Genomic DNA, 16996 nt, shown 5'->3' on the forward strand with positions numbered 1-16996 from the left:
GAATATGAGATTGCTGATCCTCTACATGTGGCCGACCAAATCAATATAATTAAAGAACAAAATTACGAAACTGATAATTCTATTGGACAAGGAAGTAATAGGATATAAATATAAAAATATATTTCGTTTAACTTTAACATATTTTATGGGTTTACAGGTTCAAACGTTGATGTCTCGGTATCGGAAAGTTTCATTTTTGGCTCTTGCAAACCAGATAGCCTCTATGTTCCTAGTCGCTCGTCAACATCTACACGTTTTACTGGATCAGCGAAATCTCTGCACATGTATAACGCAAATAGCATACAAAGAAAAACTCAGTTGGAATTTACTATGGAAACAATGAGGAACAATCCGAAAAGATATATGGGAATTAATGTAGAATCAGTTCATTTATTGAAAATTTTATCGGATGCTACGGAACTTTCAGAACGCGACCTCTTTCTGATATTGAGGAAAGTGAGACGTGACGAGCCATATTGGCAGTTGGCTGATTGCTTTTCTATAAGTATCACACCAGTTAGTCGAATTATTTCGGAAAACCTAAATATACTCAGTGAAGAATTCATTATTTGGCCAGAACTAGAAGAAATTCAGTACAACCTACCAAGAAGCTTTAAACACCGATACGCAGCAGTAAACACGATTATTGACTGCCTCGAAATCCAGATTCAAAAACCGTCACAAGCCGTTCATCAAACATTGACATATTCAATGTATAAAAAATGTAACACCATTAAATATTTAATAGGTTGTTTGCCAGACGGTACAATTAACTTTGTATCAAAAGGCGCTGGAGGAAGGATTTCGGATGTAGAATTAGTAAGGGTGAGCGGATTTCTCGAAAGATTAACTCCGCATACAATGGTGATGGCCGATCGCGTATTTAAACAGGTCGAAAATGAGCTGAGAAAACATAAATGTGTTTTGATTTTTCGCGTTTTCGTCCAAAAATTGCTCTAACCTTCTTAAAAAACTGAAATTTTAAAACACGAAAATTTAGGTTTTTATTTACGTTTGATAATTCAACGGACAATGCACATGACTTTCGAAGCCAATTTGGAGCCAGCTTTTGATTGGCTATCACCCTGTCACATTTGTACAATGTTGCCAGAAAAGCTGCAAAAATTTTGTCGCCAGTGCTGCCAAAACGCATCTTTTTTATATTCAACATTCGTGATTTGGTGAAAAAAAATTCAACATTCTTGCAATTTTCATCGTTTCAAAAGTCATAGTAAATTCTAGAGGTATTAAAAAAAAATTTGTTTTGCACCATTCAGCATCATATTTAACGTACTTTCAGGGAAAAATAAGAAAAGCAGGGGTATGATTTGACGGAAAACCTCTATTGGGCCACGATTGCACTCCAGCTGATTCGCTAATTGGGCCGACTGACAGTTGTTAGAAATTTCTAAACTCGAAAATTCCATACAATTTTGACATTCAAGTTGTCATATAGCCCAATTAGCGAACACCCAATTAACGAACCGCCCAATTAACGAACCACCAATTAACGAAACTTTGCTGTATACCTAAAATATTAAAAAGTATATGGGTAAGAGTTCAAGTCAATGACAAGCAGGCTCAAGTGGAGCTCATTGTGCTAAACAGTTAATATCGTTTCATTTTTGATGGGAAGGTATTGCCTTGATGTGTTTTGTAAAGGATGGAGAGAAGGTTTCTGTTTCTTTAATATGTTTTTATATGAAATCAAATCGGTTTGGTACTTCGTGAAATCGCCCTGATATTAAAAAAATAGAAATACGAAGTACCAATTAAAGCAAAATAGTTCCATTAAAAACAATAATACGCAAAAAGTTAGACATCAAATTTAATGAAACTTTTTGATATGCATTTCAGATATCGACAGAATCAGTCTTGGTCTCGGCCCATAGGGGCAGATTGGACTCGTGCCAGAATCTGAATGTAAGCGTAATGTGGCGCTTCAGATAAACCACCAAAGAAGCATGGTCAAGGGATGAAAAGACGGTGTGCGGATTTTCCGTGGATTTTCTCCAGTCTGGGAGATGTCGCGGCCAGCCAGAAGTACTGTGCATCTTAAAATACCCAAAGTTGTGATCGAAGGAGTTTTAGCGATAGTTTGACATCTTTCAAAAATACTAAGAAGTTCGATAACAATTATATTTGTTTCAAGTGTAAAGCCTTGATTTCTGAAATTTCAAAATTGAATTATAGAATTACAAATTGTATAGTTAGTTAAATGTAAAATGTTTATGAATTATGTTCAATCTTAAGAGGAGAGGTATTGTAGTATACCGTCATATTTTATAATATACTTTGGCATGTACATATAAATAATATTCAGTAGGCCTTATGACCAATCCCGCTAGTTGGGTACATAAGTAAACAATGTGCATGAGCTGCGAAGGTGGTTTGCTGAGCAGTGAAATAAAATAAAACGTTCTCTTACATTTAGGACGTTGACTGAGTTAGACCTGTTTTACATCTTCTCTATCCGTTACCCGAAAGTCCAATAAACAGGGATTAATATAAAAGTTACACCTTTGAATCTCGAAGAGGGTTACGGCAAGGTTATGGGCTTTCATGTTTGCTGTTCAACATCGCTTTGTAGGGTGTGATAAGAAGAGCGGGGACAGACACGAGTGGCACGGTATTCAAGAAGTCCGTCCAGCTTCTTGGTTTCGCTGATGACGTTGACATCAATAATTACACGTACCTTTGAGAGGATGGCAGAAACGTACATCAATGCTGACCTCCCTCCCCGGATACATTTAGACGGTGATGAAATCGAGGTGGCAGAAGAGTTCGTGTATCTGCCCAGGTAACCAATAAGCATTAATATAAGCAGTAAATCAATTGTTTATTAGCATCCCTGGCGTTTTATACTGCAGGTTGCTGTTTATCAGCCTTTTGACTGCATAACTGTTGTAAATTGGCATCCACAATTCTATTTAAATTCTTCTTGTCGGTAACTAGCTGCAAATAAGCATTGTCAGCATTATTAGAGGGCTAGCAGTAAAGTAGCCGCATATTTTGCCAAAATAGCATTTAAGTAGCATTTAAGGCAACTTAAATGCTTATTGGCTTGCATTTAAATTGCATTGGAAATGCTTATTGGTTACCTGGGTGGGCTCACTGGTTACCGCAAGCAACGACACCAGCAGAGAAATACAAAGACGCATTATGGCAGGAAATCGTGCCTACTTTGGACTCCGTAGGACGCTGCGTTCAAATAAAATTCGTCACCGCACGTAGTCGTCAATCTACAAGACGCTGATTAGACCGGTAGTCCTTTACGGTCATCAGGCATGGACAATGCTCGTGGAGGATCAACGCGCCCTTAGTGTTTTCGAACGGAAGGTGTTGCGTACCATCTACGGCGGAGTGCAGATGGAAGACGGAATGTGGAGGAGGCGAACGAACCATGAATTGCATCTGATTCTTAGGATGTCGGACGACAGCCCGGTTAAAAAAGTTCTTAATAATGATTCGACTGAACCAAGACGGTGGGGCGCGCAGCGAGCAAGATGGATCGATCAAGTGGAAGGCGGCCTGCGGACCCTACACAGACTACGTGGCTGGCGAATTGCGGCCATGGACCGAGTGGAATGGAGACGACTTCTTCGAACAGCAGAGGAAACTACGGCCTGGAGCTGATTAAGTAAGTAAGTAAGTGGTAGCGTTTGCAAAAGACTTTTATAACTTTTGAACTTTCGAAATTTTTAGTTGTTTTTTGCCCTATTATAAACAAATTTCAGTTTACAAACAACAAAATCCAAAATTCGAACCAATTCATGACCGATTCTAAACATTCTCATCGAATTTTATAAAACTTGTTTACTGCCAACCCTAACATTTGTTTTCCTTTTTTGGCACACCTAAACGTCACTTACTTTCTTGCATTTTTTCTGCATCATACGCAAATCACTGCGGAAAACTTCGATTTTTCGATAAATCTGCGAGCAGAGCGTTGCACCTGTGCTGTTTTCTATCACTAAAGAAAGCCTCACTTCTAACAACGATGGATACATCGGCAATGTCGTTGAAGTCCACGGAGGACATTCCGCTGGCGGACGATGATCTGGAAGGTGAGTCACGGAAATCGAGAGGTGGGAGTTTCTCTACCGCCCATAAGAAAATCACTTCTCTTGTTCGGGTGAAAATTAGGAAAATAACCTTGAACCAATGTTTAAGAAGAAAACCGCCAGCAATTCATTACTTTTTTTTAACGCAGTGATTATCAACGACGACGAAAGCTCAAAGTACATGCAGAACGGGCGCTCATTGGATTCCATCGCAAGCTCGTACACTAATGGAAATTCAAGTCCTCGACACTTCCTAGAAGCGGAAGGTCCGGACGCAGATGAACAGGAGGAACGAGCTCGGCTTATAACGCAGGTGCTGGAACTGCAGAACACTCTCGACGACCTCTCACAACGCGTGGACAGCGTGAAGGAGGAAAATCTTAAGCTGCGCTCGGAAAACCAGGTTCTCGGACAGTACATTGAGAACCTGATGTCCGCTTCGTCGGTATTCCAATCGACCAATCAAGGGCAGACTTCATCCGCCCCGAAAAAGAAGTAAGTTCCTTCTTCGGTTTGTCAGTTGAACCCAGATTGGGAGAAGAACAAAAACATAGGAGATTTCCGCAGACCAAAGACAGTAGAACTCGTTTTCACAAAAAGCAGATTTTTCTTCGCGCTGGTGCTAGAGACATACAACACAACACATAAACAAAATATTAAAACGCTTTCACATTCAACGGATCGGTTGAAATAGCTTTGTATAGTTGGACGGCTTCGTCCGAACGCGATGTGCAAAACAGAAACAGGATTGTCGCTTATTCTGTTAGATAATGAATCAAAGGAACTATATATTACTATTATGAAAATGATAAATTATGCACGTGAAAAAACAAACTATTATCAGAGCACGACTGTTTGTCGCCTGAAGACCTATGTTTAGTTTGCGCGATTTTAGTAGATTGCAAGCTACTATTAGATTTTGTACGATACATGACATGTAGCCATTCATTTTCTGGTCCTTTAGATATTACGTTACGGCGCATCGAGCCTCGTGTTCAAAATAGCTACTTGAACCTCCTAATATTTTTTTTCTACCTTACGTAAATGTTTTATACTCATAGGTTTAATTATTTCCATAATGAAATAATTATTGTGCATTTGTTTTTTGTCTAATATTCCGATTTTAGTTATTATATGTATGTATTTGTTTAAGTTTTACGCAATATTGTGATCGAATACATCATTTATACTCATTCTAATTAATAGATGTAATAAATCCTTCGCTTTTGATCAAAATCAAAAATGCCGCTGCTTCTTTCTTTGTCGTATTTTGTTTTCTCCTGAAGTTCCCCTCGGTTGAAAAACAAATCCGAAGCTCTTTCTTCTTATAGGAACATAGGAAGCATGCATAGAGAGCTTTCTGGTTGAGTTTCTGAGCGCACGCCGCGCACCCAATTACATCAACGACACCGGCGCTTGCTAGAGCGGTCAGCCGTGTCAGTGCAGATTTGCATCCGCAGAGTCGGTCCGTAACTACGTCACCGGGTGTGAGAAGTGCGAAATCGGATAAATAATTTTGTGCAAAGTGATCATAATTACGTGCAAAGTGAACCTTGAATGGCCAGGTAAGCGATGCCGTTGATATTTCAACACAGTACCGAAGCACGATAGTGAAAAGTGTCGGCGAAAAAATTCATCCTCAAAGAAGGCGTCATTTTCGGCTCAAACTTTGCTGCTGCTTCGTCGGCTCACGAGCCGGGCTAGAAAGATTTTGCTCATTGACAGCGGGTGGAAGCTTTTGCTTGAGTGCCCATGCGGGCTTTGTAGTTTTCTTGAATTTTCTGTTCAAAAACAACATTACATGGGCGCCCCTGTGACTGAACTTGTTGCTACAAATAAATGTAGCAAAAATTTAAAATAATAAATTTTTTCGGCACATGCTATTTGTCTGCATTGTACATAAATGTTAACAGATTTTGTTAATTAAAAAAAAGTATAAAGATTTATACGAGATCTAGCATAAAAAAATTATCTTATAGGTTCAATCGATACTTAAAATAATTTGTTTTATTATTATTCATGATAATTCATAATCATAATAGGAACATTTTTCAAAATTATACAAAATGGTCTTCGAATTTCAAGAAATTCTGTGTACCGGCCAAATAAATGAACTAGTGGACGAAAACGATATCTACAGACATTGAAAATTAAGAAGAAAAAAACAGATTTTTGCGACCATCGTCAAGTTTTGGTAATGCAAGTTTGTCTTCGCTGCAATTTAAGGTAAATTTGGGAAAACGTTTCCACAAAATTATATATGATGAAAAATTTAAAAATAGAAAAATAAATTCTACCACATGGATCATAATAGTATTTTCTACGTCAATTGAGTATGTCAGTATTTTTTTTTTGCATATTCTAGTATGATGCTGTATTATCACATGAAAACCTTTTTGAATTTGATTAGTGGAAGTAGCGGAGAGTAGTTAACAGTGAGACAGCAGGAACAATGAGACAACAGGAATAGCTTCGCCCATGAAGCATTCTAGATTTATGATATTTTCCTAGAAAGAAGTTTGAGAAAAATTTGTTAATTTTTTAAATTCTAAAAACCTACCTAGGCTGTGAACCATTTCACAAAGTTTTTAACTTTTTAGTTAAAATTTGACAGTTATTTTTCCTCGAGTTCAGAACTCGACCATTTCAAATTTTAATATTTTTCTGGCGGTGATTACGCGCTCAGGGCATAACCACAATATAAACTCAAAATTAAAGTTTAGGTTTGCTGGCCTGTGGCTCGACAAAATAACTAAACAGTTAGCATGTTTTGGTTAAAAACAATTGTTTTGGTAAATTTTCGAATGCTAAATAATGAGTCATGCTCTTATCTATTGGTGTTTTGGTTCAACTATCAAGACTGCGACGTCAGCGAAGGATAAGCACTAAACAGAGGTTTAAGCAAGCTAGTAATGCACACAGACTTTTGAATGCCTCTTTATACAAGTCATATGTATTACATGTGCAAACAAATTTGAAATTCAATCCGCGAGGGTTTTGACGTTTCGTAAATTCAAAACAGAAAAGTACTGTAATCCCAAAGAATATCCATAAAAATGACGTAATTACAGAATCTGCCATAGACTCATGCCAGTTTGCTGAGCATTTTGCATCTGTTTTCGCATCAGATGCGGCCTCAAGGATCGAAATTGATGAAGCCATTCGCGATGTTCCTGTTGATTTAATCAATGCTGGAATATTCACCGTAAATCCCGACATGGTCTCATTAGCTGCCAAACAACTAAAACGATCGTTTGCTCATGGCCCTAACGGTCTACCAGCAATTTGAATATGTCGTGTAGATTTTTTAGCCCAGCCTTTGTGCGATATATTTAACCGCTCATTTCAACAAGCCAGATTCCCTCGTGTCTGGAAGCAGTCGTTCATGACACCGGTTTTCAAACGTGGTGACCGCCATAACGTCGAAAGTTATCGAGGGATTACGAGTCTTTCAGCCGTTTCAAAATTGTTTGAAATTATAGTGCATTAACAACTGCTCAATGCCGGAAAAAATTATATATCCATGATTCACACGGTTTTATGCCAAAACGGTCTGTATCTACAAATTTATTGAAGTTTGCCTCGAAGGTAATATATAGCATGGAGGAAAAAGGATGTAATTTATACAGACTTGAAGGCAGCATTCGATAAAATAGACCACAAAATACTGCTATGCAAAGTATTCCGTCTTGGTATTTCTACGCAACTGACAGCTTAGTTAGAATCCTACCTTACGGAACGCGAACTAAGGGTCAAGGTTGATGGTTACGTATCGCAACCTTTCTCGAACAGCTCCGGAGTTCCACAAGGCAGCAATCTTGGGCCACTGCTGTTCATTTTATTCTTTAATGACGCTACTTTCACTTTGGACGATAGTTTCCAGCTCGTTTATGCAGACGGTTTAAAGTTGTACGTAACAGTGCGCACGCTTGAGGACTGTTGGCGCCTACAAAACTCGCTAATATCATTTGCGAATTGGTGTCACACAAACTGATTAGCAGTGTTGGAAAATACCAAGTGATCACGTTTCATCGTACGGTCCAGCCAATATTATTCGACTACCACATCTACGGTGTTGCTTTGGCTAGAGTTACTAAAATAACTGATTTAGGAATTCTAAATACAAAAATGTCATTCGATCTGCATTGTTCAACAATCATCCAAGGCTATGTGACAGTTGGGGTTTCTTGCCAAGGTAGCGAAGGATTTTTCGGACCCGTATTGTATTGTGCACTCGTTCGTCCAATTTTGGAAAATGCGTCTGTCGTATGGCATCCTTACCAACTCACATGGTGCCTTAGGATTGGGCAAGTTCAGAAACGGTTTATACGTCTGGCGCTGAGAAACTTGCCTTGGCGTGATCCTGATAACTTGCCACCGTATCCTGATAATTGCCGGCTTTTGGACCTTGATACTCTGGAACAACGACGGAAAATTCAGCAAGCACTGTTTATAGCCAAGTTACTTAATAGTGAAATCGATGCCCCTGAACTACTCAATTTTGCACTTTCGTATACCAAGCAGATCTCTTCGAAATACGACGCTACTGCAACCAAATTTCCATCGAACGTTGTTTGGATACAATGAACCGATTTCAGCATGCATTCGCGCTTTCACGGCAGTTGAAGAATACTTTGAGTTTAACGAACCGACTAGGAACTTTATGAATAGAATTAGGTCGTTAGTAATTAGTCGTAGATATTAACCAATTTTATTCATTTCATCATTGTCAGATGGAAAAATTTTATATAAACAACAATAAGATAACCGCAGTTTAAGAATTTTTCTTCGCTTGATATAATAAAACGTTAATATACACACTTAACAAAAAGCACCGAATTCGGTAAAATTTTACCGAATTCTAAACAGCTGAACGTTCGGTAAAAATTTCGATGGTGCCAATCGACGTTTACAGATCATTAGTAATGTTTGGTGCAATAAAAAAATTTACCGAACGTTCAGCTGTTTAGATTTCGGTAAATTTTACCGAATCGTTTAAGTGTGTACCTTTTATTGCAATAACACTTGTATGTATTTTTTGCAAGTCAACTAAAACAGCATACACTCTCATAACGGTTTTGTTTTTTAACCTGAGTTTATTCTAACTGACCACTGAATAAACACATTTTCGCGAGCTAAACAAACGTTTTCGGGTTGTCAGTGTATTTCTTATTGCGAGGTTCAAACTGTGAAAAAGCTCAGTACGAACCCGTTGTCTAAAAAGTGCAACCCAGAGAAGTTCAACATGAGTGAAAAAACACGTTTTGACAGCCGTTCGATTGGAACTAGAGCGAACCTAGATTGGACCTAAGCAAAAACAAAAACGGCATTAAATGAGTTTACCCATATATTGGTTGAATTTAGCTAAAACGTGGTTAACACTACTCAAAATGCCCTTAAAGTGTACAAACTTAGATTTTGAGCAGTTTTTCAACTAAAAAATTTGTAGCAAGAACTTAAAAGTATGTTATTTGATTGAGTTGAATTGGTTGGTTGAGTTTTTGACGTAGAACTACGTCTTACGGCAGGGTTTCAATCCAAAATTTAGATTCATGTAAGCGTCACGAAAGAATGAAAGATTTTGGAGCTAATAGCTCTTCCAATTTAAAACAAATTTTGATGATTCGCATACCATTCTATTCATAAAAGATGCAGCAATTGTATGGAATACTTGAAAAGATTGTTTTCCGATCGTTAAATAGTGAATATTAATGAAAACTTTGAAGCTAAAATTTTTCAATGCATTTTTTGTGTAATAGTCTTGCTTCTTAGGCACGGACGACCATTACATACACTAAGCTTGTGACTGCTGCTGCTGCTTCAACACAAACAAGCAAAATAAACTTGCGACGGTTGCATAGTTCCGCCAACTTGCTACATAAAGCCTGTTGAAATGACAAAAAAGTAAAGCAGAGTCATTATCGTCAGTCATTCGCTGCTCGACTTTCGATCGCTGTAACTTTCTCTTTCAATCTAAACTTGGATATTATCGCTTGGAAATTTATTGTACAAGCTTCACTTTCGTTTTTGTCACCATAAAATAGCTCACCCACCAAAAATACGATTCAATTTATTATGTAAGATAATATTAGGCGACATCCATTTAGTACGTCACGCAAATTTTGACCGAAATCAACCCCCCCTCCCCCCCTTGTCACATTTCGTCACACATCCGTGACCCCCCCCCTGGGAAAGTACGTCACGTCACGGCAATCCCCCCCCCCCCCCCTTCGCTACAAAAAAATTAAATATTCATTTCAACCTTTTTATTTAAAGCTATCAAATGAATTTCAGCAAATAAAAAAAAGGAAAATTTTAGAGCTTATAAGTCATCGATTCACGGATTTTGAAGATGATCTTCAATTGCTGCAATCGGATATGCTTCAGAAGCCACTGATGTGCCGTCGATTAATGTTTAGCGCATATCTACGCCCTTTACATTCATCCACTCAAATTCGTCTGATCTAGTTGAAAGAATCAGGACTTCCAGCTGACGTCTTGCAGCAACACGCCTTGGAAGAACTTTTCTGAGGGACTTTGTAATTTTGTGTATTTCTTCAATCGTGTAATCATTCAACACTACCTTAGATGCGAAATTTAATCCGCAAGTGGCTTAAACTCTATCCTTCAGAGAGCTTTTGAGTGAGGGTATGGAACTTCGGTATGAGTTTTTGTTCATCGATTGAGTTCAGCACGAATATCAAGGGAAAACATTGCCATGGGTCTCTGGTAGCATCCCGTAACCCTTCAGGAGTTTGTGCGACTGCTATTTGCAGTTGCAAAAATCTTCTAGGCAGGACGGTACTCAAGCAGCTTTTCAGCGGTGTACTGCATATTCTGTAAAGCCTTAATGGAGAGTTCATACTACATAGAATAAATGAGTCCTGTTCACACATATATGTTCAAATAAGTGTTCATTCAAAAAATTTAACTATTTGTTTTAAAATCTATCAGTACGTTAATTTTATAGAAACCTTCAATAGTTGTATCTTAAAATGAAGGCTAAATTATAATTTACCGAATAAATTTTCCATTTGATTTTTTTTCATGTGACGTCACATAACTTCATACCCCCCCTCCCCCCTACGTCACAAATCGTCACGATTAGGTCAACCCCCCCTCCCCCCTATAAGCGTGACGTACTTTATGGATGCCCCCTTATGCTATTTGTTTATTCTCACATTGTTTTACGCTACACATAGATCAATATAGTGTAAAAAATTTTTCTTAATCAAGGTTTCTTCGCAAAAACCAGCCTAAAGTAGTTCTACGCCAACTACGCGGTTGTGTCTGGAACACAAGTTTTCTGATCTTTTTACTCGGAATTTGAGTTTATACACTTTGCAGACATTTTGAGTAATTTCAACCAAGTTTTAGCTAACTCCGACCTATTTACAGGTAGAATCATTTTACAGTATGGTTTAATCGACACTCTTAAGTACCTGTAAATAAGCTGGATTTACCTAAATTCGGATAAGATTACTCAAAATGCCCTTAGAGGGTACAAACTCAGATTCTAAGTAGTTTTCCACCCAAAAACGGGCAGTTGAAACTAAAAAGTGGGTAATTTGCCGCCGAGAATAAGGCATTTCTACTTAAAATTGAAGTGTCTACACTTTAAGGGAGTTTTGAGCAGTTTTAACAAATTTTTAGGTAAATCTGAGGTATTTACCAGCAGACTCCAAGGTAGACGCTAAATCACTTAGGTAATGGGGCAGTTGGCAAAATCAGCTGCCTAAAAATGTAAACATAGTCATGGTAGTTTTTGTTTCGCTGGGTGTGAACACGTCGGATAGTGTTAATTTTGCAGTCTGCAGCAATCAGTTACTCGTTAAGGTTTCATATACTCGCCAAGTATCGTCAAAACCAGTTTCCAAACCGCTCGGCAGAAATCACAACAAAGATTGTAACATAACAAGCTTCGAATGCACTTTTACGAATGCATACAAACAAATCGGGATAACGCGCGTCTACAGTAAAGCGTCAAGGTAAATTCCAATGCTTGCAGTAAAAACATTGTAAGCGCATTGTTTCTACTACAAAATTTAGTTTTTCGGGAAGTCATTTTTCTCGATTTCTACTGCTAAATATTTTTTATTATAATTTAAAAAAAAAAAAGATTTCACAAACCCAAACTCACATTAAAAAAATTCTAAGTTCGCTCATTTTGCCTAATTTTCCTCATGCTCTGCATCACCCTTCGCATACGAAACACGCTCAGCCACCGGGCCGTGTTTGCTACCCGACCACCCTGTGGCTGGTCGCATGCGACGTCGAAAATGACAGCGAGGGTGCGCGACGCGCGAGGAAAAACAAAATGGTGTGCGCTTGTTTTTGACACAATGTTGCGCTAGTGCTTCGCGGTACGTGAAAAAGTAAAATATTGCGGAAAAAATCCTCGATCGCCGTCCGGAACCGGTTTCAATCAGTAGCGAGAACCGCCGGGCAACGCCGGAATGTGAAAACGGGTGCTGAAGTGTGCGAGTTAGTGCCGAAAATTCGGAGGTAATTATGCCGATCCGCAGTGTGCATTGTGTTTTGCGGCGGCCTCGGTGAAAAATGCATTTTTTTGGATTAAACATCGATTCCGCCGGAAGAGAACGGCGGAAAAGTACAGCTAATCGAGAATGAATTCTGAGTGAAATAATTCCGGTGCATTTCCGGCGGTTTTTGGTGGTGAAAAATGCCTTTTACTGGTGGCTGTCTGCAGGAAACGCGGGAGTCTCGTTTTGGTGTGAGCTTTGATGCAGGCATTCTTTTTTTTATCTTTTTCTTCGGCTTCGCCGTCGTCGCTTGCTGCTTGTGGGTTACGTGCGGTGCGGTTGAGTAAAGTGTGTTCTGTGTTGCATGCACGCGGAGTACGGAAGACGGCTTTGCCGCCGTTTCTTGCGCGGATTGTACAGTCGTGGGCCGCTTTCGTGTATTTGTTTGATCGGGCATTGATAACCGTGAGGTGCCTCCAAAGTTTGAACGATTGAACCAGGTACACAACAATCGGCGTCAGTGTTTTTCTACACTGACTTGTGTCTACAGTAAACGCATGATTATGGTTCCTATCTTGGTAAAAAATTACAAATATAAAACATCATCGCTGTTCTTCGCGATAAGATAAAAATTTAATGCTGCCAAAAAAAACGATTATTTTGGCGGATTTTAAAAATAGGAAAATATTTTTTGGACATTTTAATGTTCTTCCCTACGCGTAACAAAATCGTGGTGAGAAGTAAGGTAGAACGGTGAGTAATGGAAAATAGATTCATTATATAAGCTTTGCTGATAAAGGTCAAGTGATATTTTGGGCCGCCTGATATGCAAAACCGACTAACTTACGGCATACAGTAAAAGAGCATGAGGGTCTGTGTTAGGGACCGGAACGCGTTGACGTAGAACCACGAATATAAATACAATTCGACGATACGTGGCATAATTTACTATTGTGTTAACAAATGACTTGAAAGATCATTTTTATCACTTTGAGTATCATTTGTATCAACTGCTTTTTTCTAGAATTTTCAGTTCCACTAATCAAACCACTGCGTACTTGTTGACGAATGGTATTTGTCAACTAGCTTAAGGAATTTTCTTTAGGAATAAATCTTTTGGACGAGGAAGCCTTGTCCCTTTTTTCGAATGTCGAGATAGTTAAATTCACTTAATGTATAAACTTACCGTCACAGGCCTGGGAAGCAAAATCATGCCTACATGTGATTGGTTGATTCGTTAATTCTTGACAGCTTATTACAATAGTGATATTACAAATTTCTATTATTTCGGTTATATCGATCAATTCTTAGAGAAATTTCTGATCGATTGATGCAAATATCTTTAAAATCCATTGAAAAATGGTTGAGTTATAAGCGTGCGTAACATAACCAGTTTTCGTTACATGTTCAGTTCTCCTATTTTTATAATGCACCCCAATATAGAAAACAAAAACGTAGCTCTGCATTAAAATTCAAAAAATTGCCGAAATTGCGACTACTATCTCAAAAAGCAGGTGTTTTTGCATTAAAAACGGCTACGTAACAATTTAGATAAAATTTATTTTTCCATGCTGAAAAAAATTGAATGAGATTTGGGGTGGTATGGTTTGGTCCTGACAACGAGCAAAAAGCTCCACTTGGCTCAAGAAGACTGGGCTTAATTACCAGAAATGCCGGTGAACTCAGAACAGAATCAGCTTGCGCGTTCCTTGGGATCTAATAGAAAGCCTAAGCGAGACACATGTTCTGAGCAGATTTATTAAACAAAATTCACAAAAGTCACAGATGCCACAGCAGTGTATCGTACAATTCTCTGTAGCATTGTGCCTCTTTAGAACTCCTAAAAGGGTAAAAATACCAAAAATACAGCGGTTTCCAGAAAATTATTGCTAAAACATTGAAAAAGGGTCCGTTCTTCCGCAATTGCGCATGACGAATAAAACGCTTTGTTAAGCCATATATATGCTAGGTTAGTGTGAGCAATGTGCTCAGGTAGGAGATGATGAGAAGGCAAAAGCGGTTGGTGAACGGCTGGATAATGCGCAACATAGACCCCATAGTGGCCCTTACCCTCTTATGCAGCAACTCCTATTCCTACTACCTCCTGACGACAACCTCAGTGGAAAAACTAGGGTCGTATACCGACGGGGAAGGAGGCCTCGTGTTGTCACGAGACTCGGCAGCGTAGCCCTTGTAAGGCAGCATACTTAAATCTAAAATACTACGAAAAATCAAAATATTCGATTGAGAACATTCGGCATGGACAAAGGCGACGAAATAAGGACATGAAATGGATGTTTGATACCTGCAACTGCAGATCACCCAATTTCGTGGCCGGCGACAGGGTGCTGCTCGCTCAGTTAGAACCCCGAAAGATCCGCATCGTGGCATTGCAGAAGATCAGTTGCGAAGGTGTGAAGGATCCGTGGCGGTACGGTTCAATTTTACCAGAGCGGGCTTCGTAATGATGGGCAGAATACAGGATCGAATAGTGGACTGGAAGGCGATCAACAAAAGGATGTGTATGTTGAAGGTAAAAGGTCGTTTCTTCAACTACATTGTCCCGACGACAGCTGCTCGTCACGGGACATCAAGATCGTCACACCTCTCTATTCCTGGTGCCGGTGGGGTTCTTGAAGAGAACGGATTTCACTACACAGTCGTCCGGCATTCTTGCGACGTGGCCGGCCCACCGTAGTCTCCCAACTTTCAACAGGTGTTCAATAGGAATTCTCCAAGCAGTGCCTGTAGCTCGTAATTTATACGTCTCCGCCACTCTCCGCTTTCCGTTTGTACTCCGGCAAAAATAGTCTGCAACGCCTTTCGTTCAAAAACGGGAAGTGCACGTATGTCTTCCGTAAGCAAAGTTACTATCTCAAGTCCGTAGAGGACTACCGGTCTTATTAGCGTTTTGAACATCGTCAGCTTTGTGAGGCGGCGTATGTTCCTTGATCGAAACGTCTTGCGGAGGGAAAAGTAGGCTCGATTTCCAGCTTCAATGCGTCGTTGGATCTTCTTACTCGTATTATTGTCCGCGGTGGCCAGAGATCCCAAATATACAAACTTATCAACCACTTCCAGTTCATAGCCGTCAATAGTCACTGTCCGTGGGAGGCAAACGTTACTTTCTCGTGAGCCTCTTACCATATATTTGGTTTTCGACGCATTAATTTGTAACCCTATCCTAATCTCCGTTTTTAGACTGGCCTAGATTGCCTCCGCCGTCCCACGGTTTCTAATAATAATGTCGAGGTCGTCTGCAAAGGCTAGGAGTTGGTTACCCTTGCTGAAGATCGTTCCTCTCGTTTCGATGCCCACTCGCCGGATCACACCTTCAATGGCGATATTGAATAACATACAGGACAGTCCATCCCCATGCCGTAACCCTCTGCGCGATTCGAAAGGGCTTGACGTACATGTAGCACATCACTCGTTCCAGAGTAGCTTTGATTATCCGCGTCAGTTTGTCCGGAAAACCGTACTCGTGCATTATCTGCCATAGCTGTTCGCGTTCAACTGTATCGTATGTTGCCCTTAAATCCACGAAAATATGATGAGTGGGCACGTTGTACTCTCGACATTTCTGGAGGTTTTGTCGGAGAGTAAAAATTTGATCCGTAGTAGCACGGGCCCTCATAAAGCCCGCCTGATACTGCCCTACGAATTCTCCTGCTATTAGGGATAGACGACGCTACAAAATCTGGGAGAGCACCTGGCAGGCGGCGTTGACCAACGTGATGCCGCGGTAATTACAGCAATCTATCCGGTCGCCCTTTTTGTAGATGGGACAGACTACGCCTTTCATCTTCTCCGGTGGTTTCTCTTCTTCCCAAATTCTTGAAATCAGCCAGTGAAGTGCCGTTACTAGCGGTTCTCGGCCATTTTTGAAGAGTTCTGCCGGGAGTCGGTCCTTCCCGGCGGCTCTGTTATTCTTCAGCAGACCGATTTCTCGTCGGATCCCTTCGAGATCGGGAGCCGGTACACTGTTGTCGTTTGTAGGTATTACGAGGTTAACTTCCATTGCGTCTCCTGCTGCTATATCGCCGTTGAGGTGTTCATCGAAGAACTGCTTCCACCTGTCAACCACCTCGCGCTCGTTTGTGATTAGATCCCCTCCCTCGTTCTTACACTTGTCAGGATTTGGTGTGTGGGCCTCGCGAGTTTGGATCACCTTCTCGTAAAACTTGCGGGTATCATTAGCCCGGAATAGTTGTTCAAGCTCCTCACGATCTCTGTCCTCCTTCTGGCGCTTTTTCCTTCTCAGGATCGTGGTCAACACATTCCTCGTTCGTCGATACTTGGCCAAATTCTCTCTCGTGGATATGCTCAGATAGTTTTCCCAAGCTCTTTTTTTCCTCTTTATCGCTTCTTGGCATTCCCCGTCAAACCAATCATTTCGTGCACTCGAGGTTTCCACACCTAGCACCGCGACTGCGGCCTCGTTGACGG

General features: G+C 40.0%; 3 protein-coding genes across 5 annotated transcripts in view; all 3 read left to right on the forward strand.

Annotated features, from left to right (window-relative positions):
* The first annotated feature begins 282 nt into the window (after window positions 1–282).
* LOC128739355 (uncharacterized) lies at window positions 283–960 on the forward strand. Its single transcript, XM_053834838.1, has one exon. It carries the CDS (start codon window positions 283–285, stop codon window positions 958–960), a length of 678 nt encoding a protein of 225 aa, XP_053690813.1.
* Window positions 961–3970: 3010 nt separating this feature from the next.
* Window positions 3971–5178, forward strand: LOC128743445 (short coiled-coil protein homolog). Its single transcript, XM_053840023.1, has 2 exons — window positions 3971–4067; window positions 4214–5178. Exons 1-2 carry the CDS (start codon window positions 4001–4003, stop codon window positions 4561–4563), a joined length of 417 nt encoding a protein of 138 aa, XP_053695998.1. The 5' UTR covers window positions 3971–4000; the 3' UTR covers window positions 4564–5178.
* Window positions 5179–5565: 387 nt separating this feature from the next.
* Window positions 5566–16996, forward strand: part of LOC128741740 (zinc finger MYM-type protein 3) — a 32639-nt gene continuing 21208 nt past the window's right edge. Inside the window, exon 1 of one of the 3 annotated variants that reach the window (XM_053837739.1) lies at window positions 5566–5629. The gene's annotated coding sequence lies outside the window, so the exon portion shown is untranslated. Of the gene's footprint in view, window positions 5630–12415; window positions 12570–12941; window positions 13048–16996 lie in introns of those variants that run through there. The other 2 variants (XM_053837738.1, XM_053837740.1) reach the window with 2 other exon arrangements.

The sequence above is a fragment of the Sabethes cyaneus genome, chromosome 3 (genome assembly GCF_943734655.1).
Source record: "Sabethes cyaneus chromosome 3, idSabCyanKW18_F2, whole genome shotgun sequence".
Taxonomy (NCBI): Eukaryota; Metazoa; Arthropoda; class Insecta; order Diptera; family Culicidae; genus Sabethes; species Sabethes cyaneus.

What these genes read in the sequence shown, in the direction of transcription:
- LOC128743445 (XM_053840023.1), top strand. Translation starts at nt 4,001, where the DNA reads ATGGATACATCGGCAATGTCGTTGAAGTCCACGGAGGACATTCCGCTG. An exon ending in GGCGGACGATGATCTGGAAG is followed by an intron (nt 4,068 to 4,213) that starts GTGAGTCACGGA and finishes TTTTTAACGCAG; the next exon opens with TGATTATCAACGACGACGAA.
- LOC128739355 (XM_053834838.1), top strand. Translation starts at nt 283, where the DNA reads ATGTATAACGCAAATAGCATACAAAGAAAAACTCAGTTGGAATTTACT.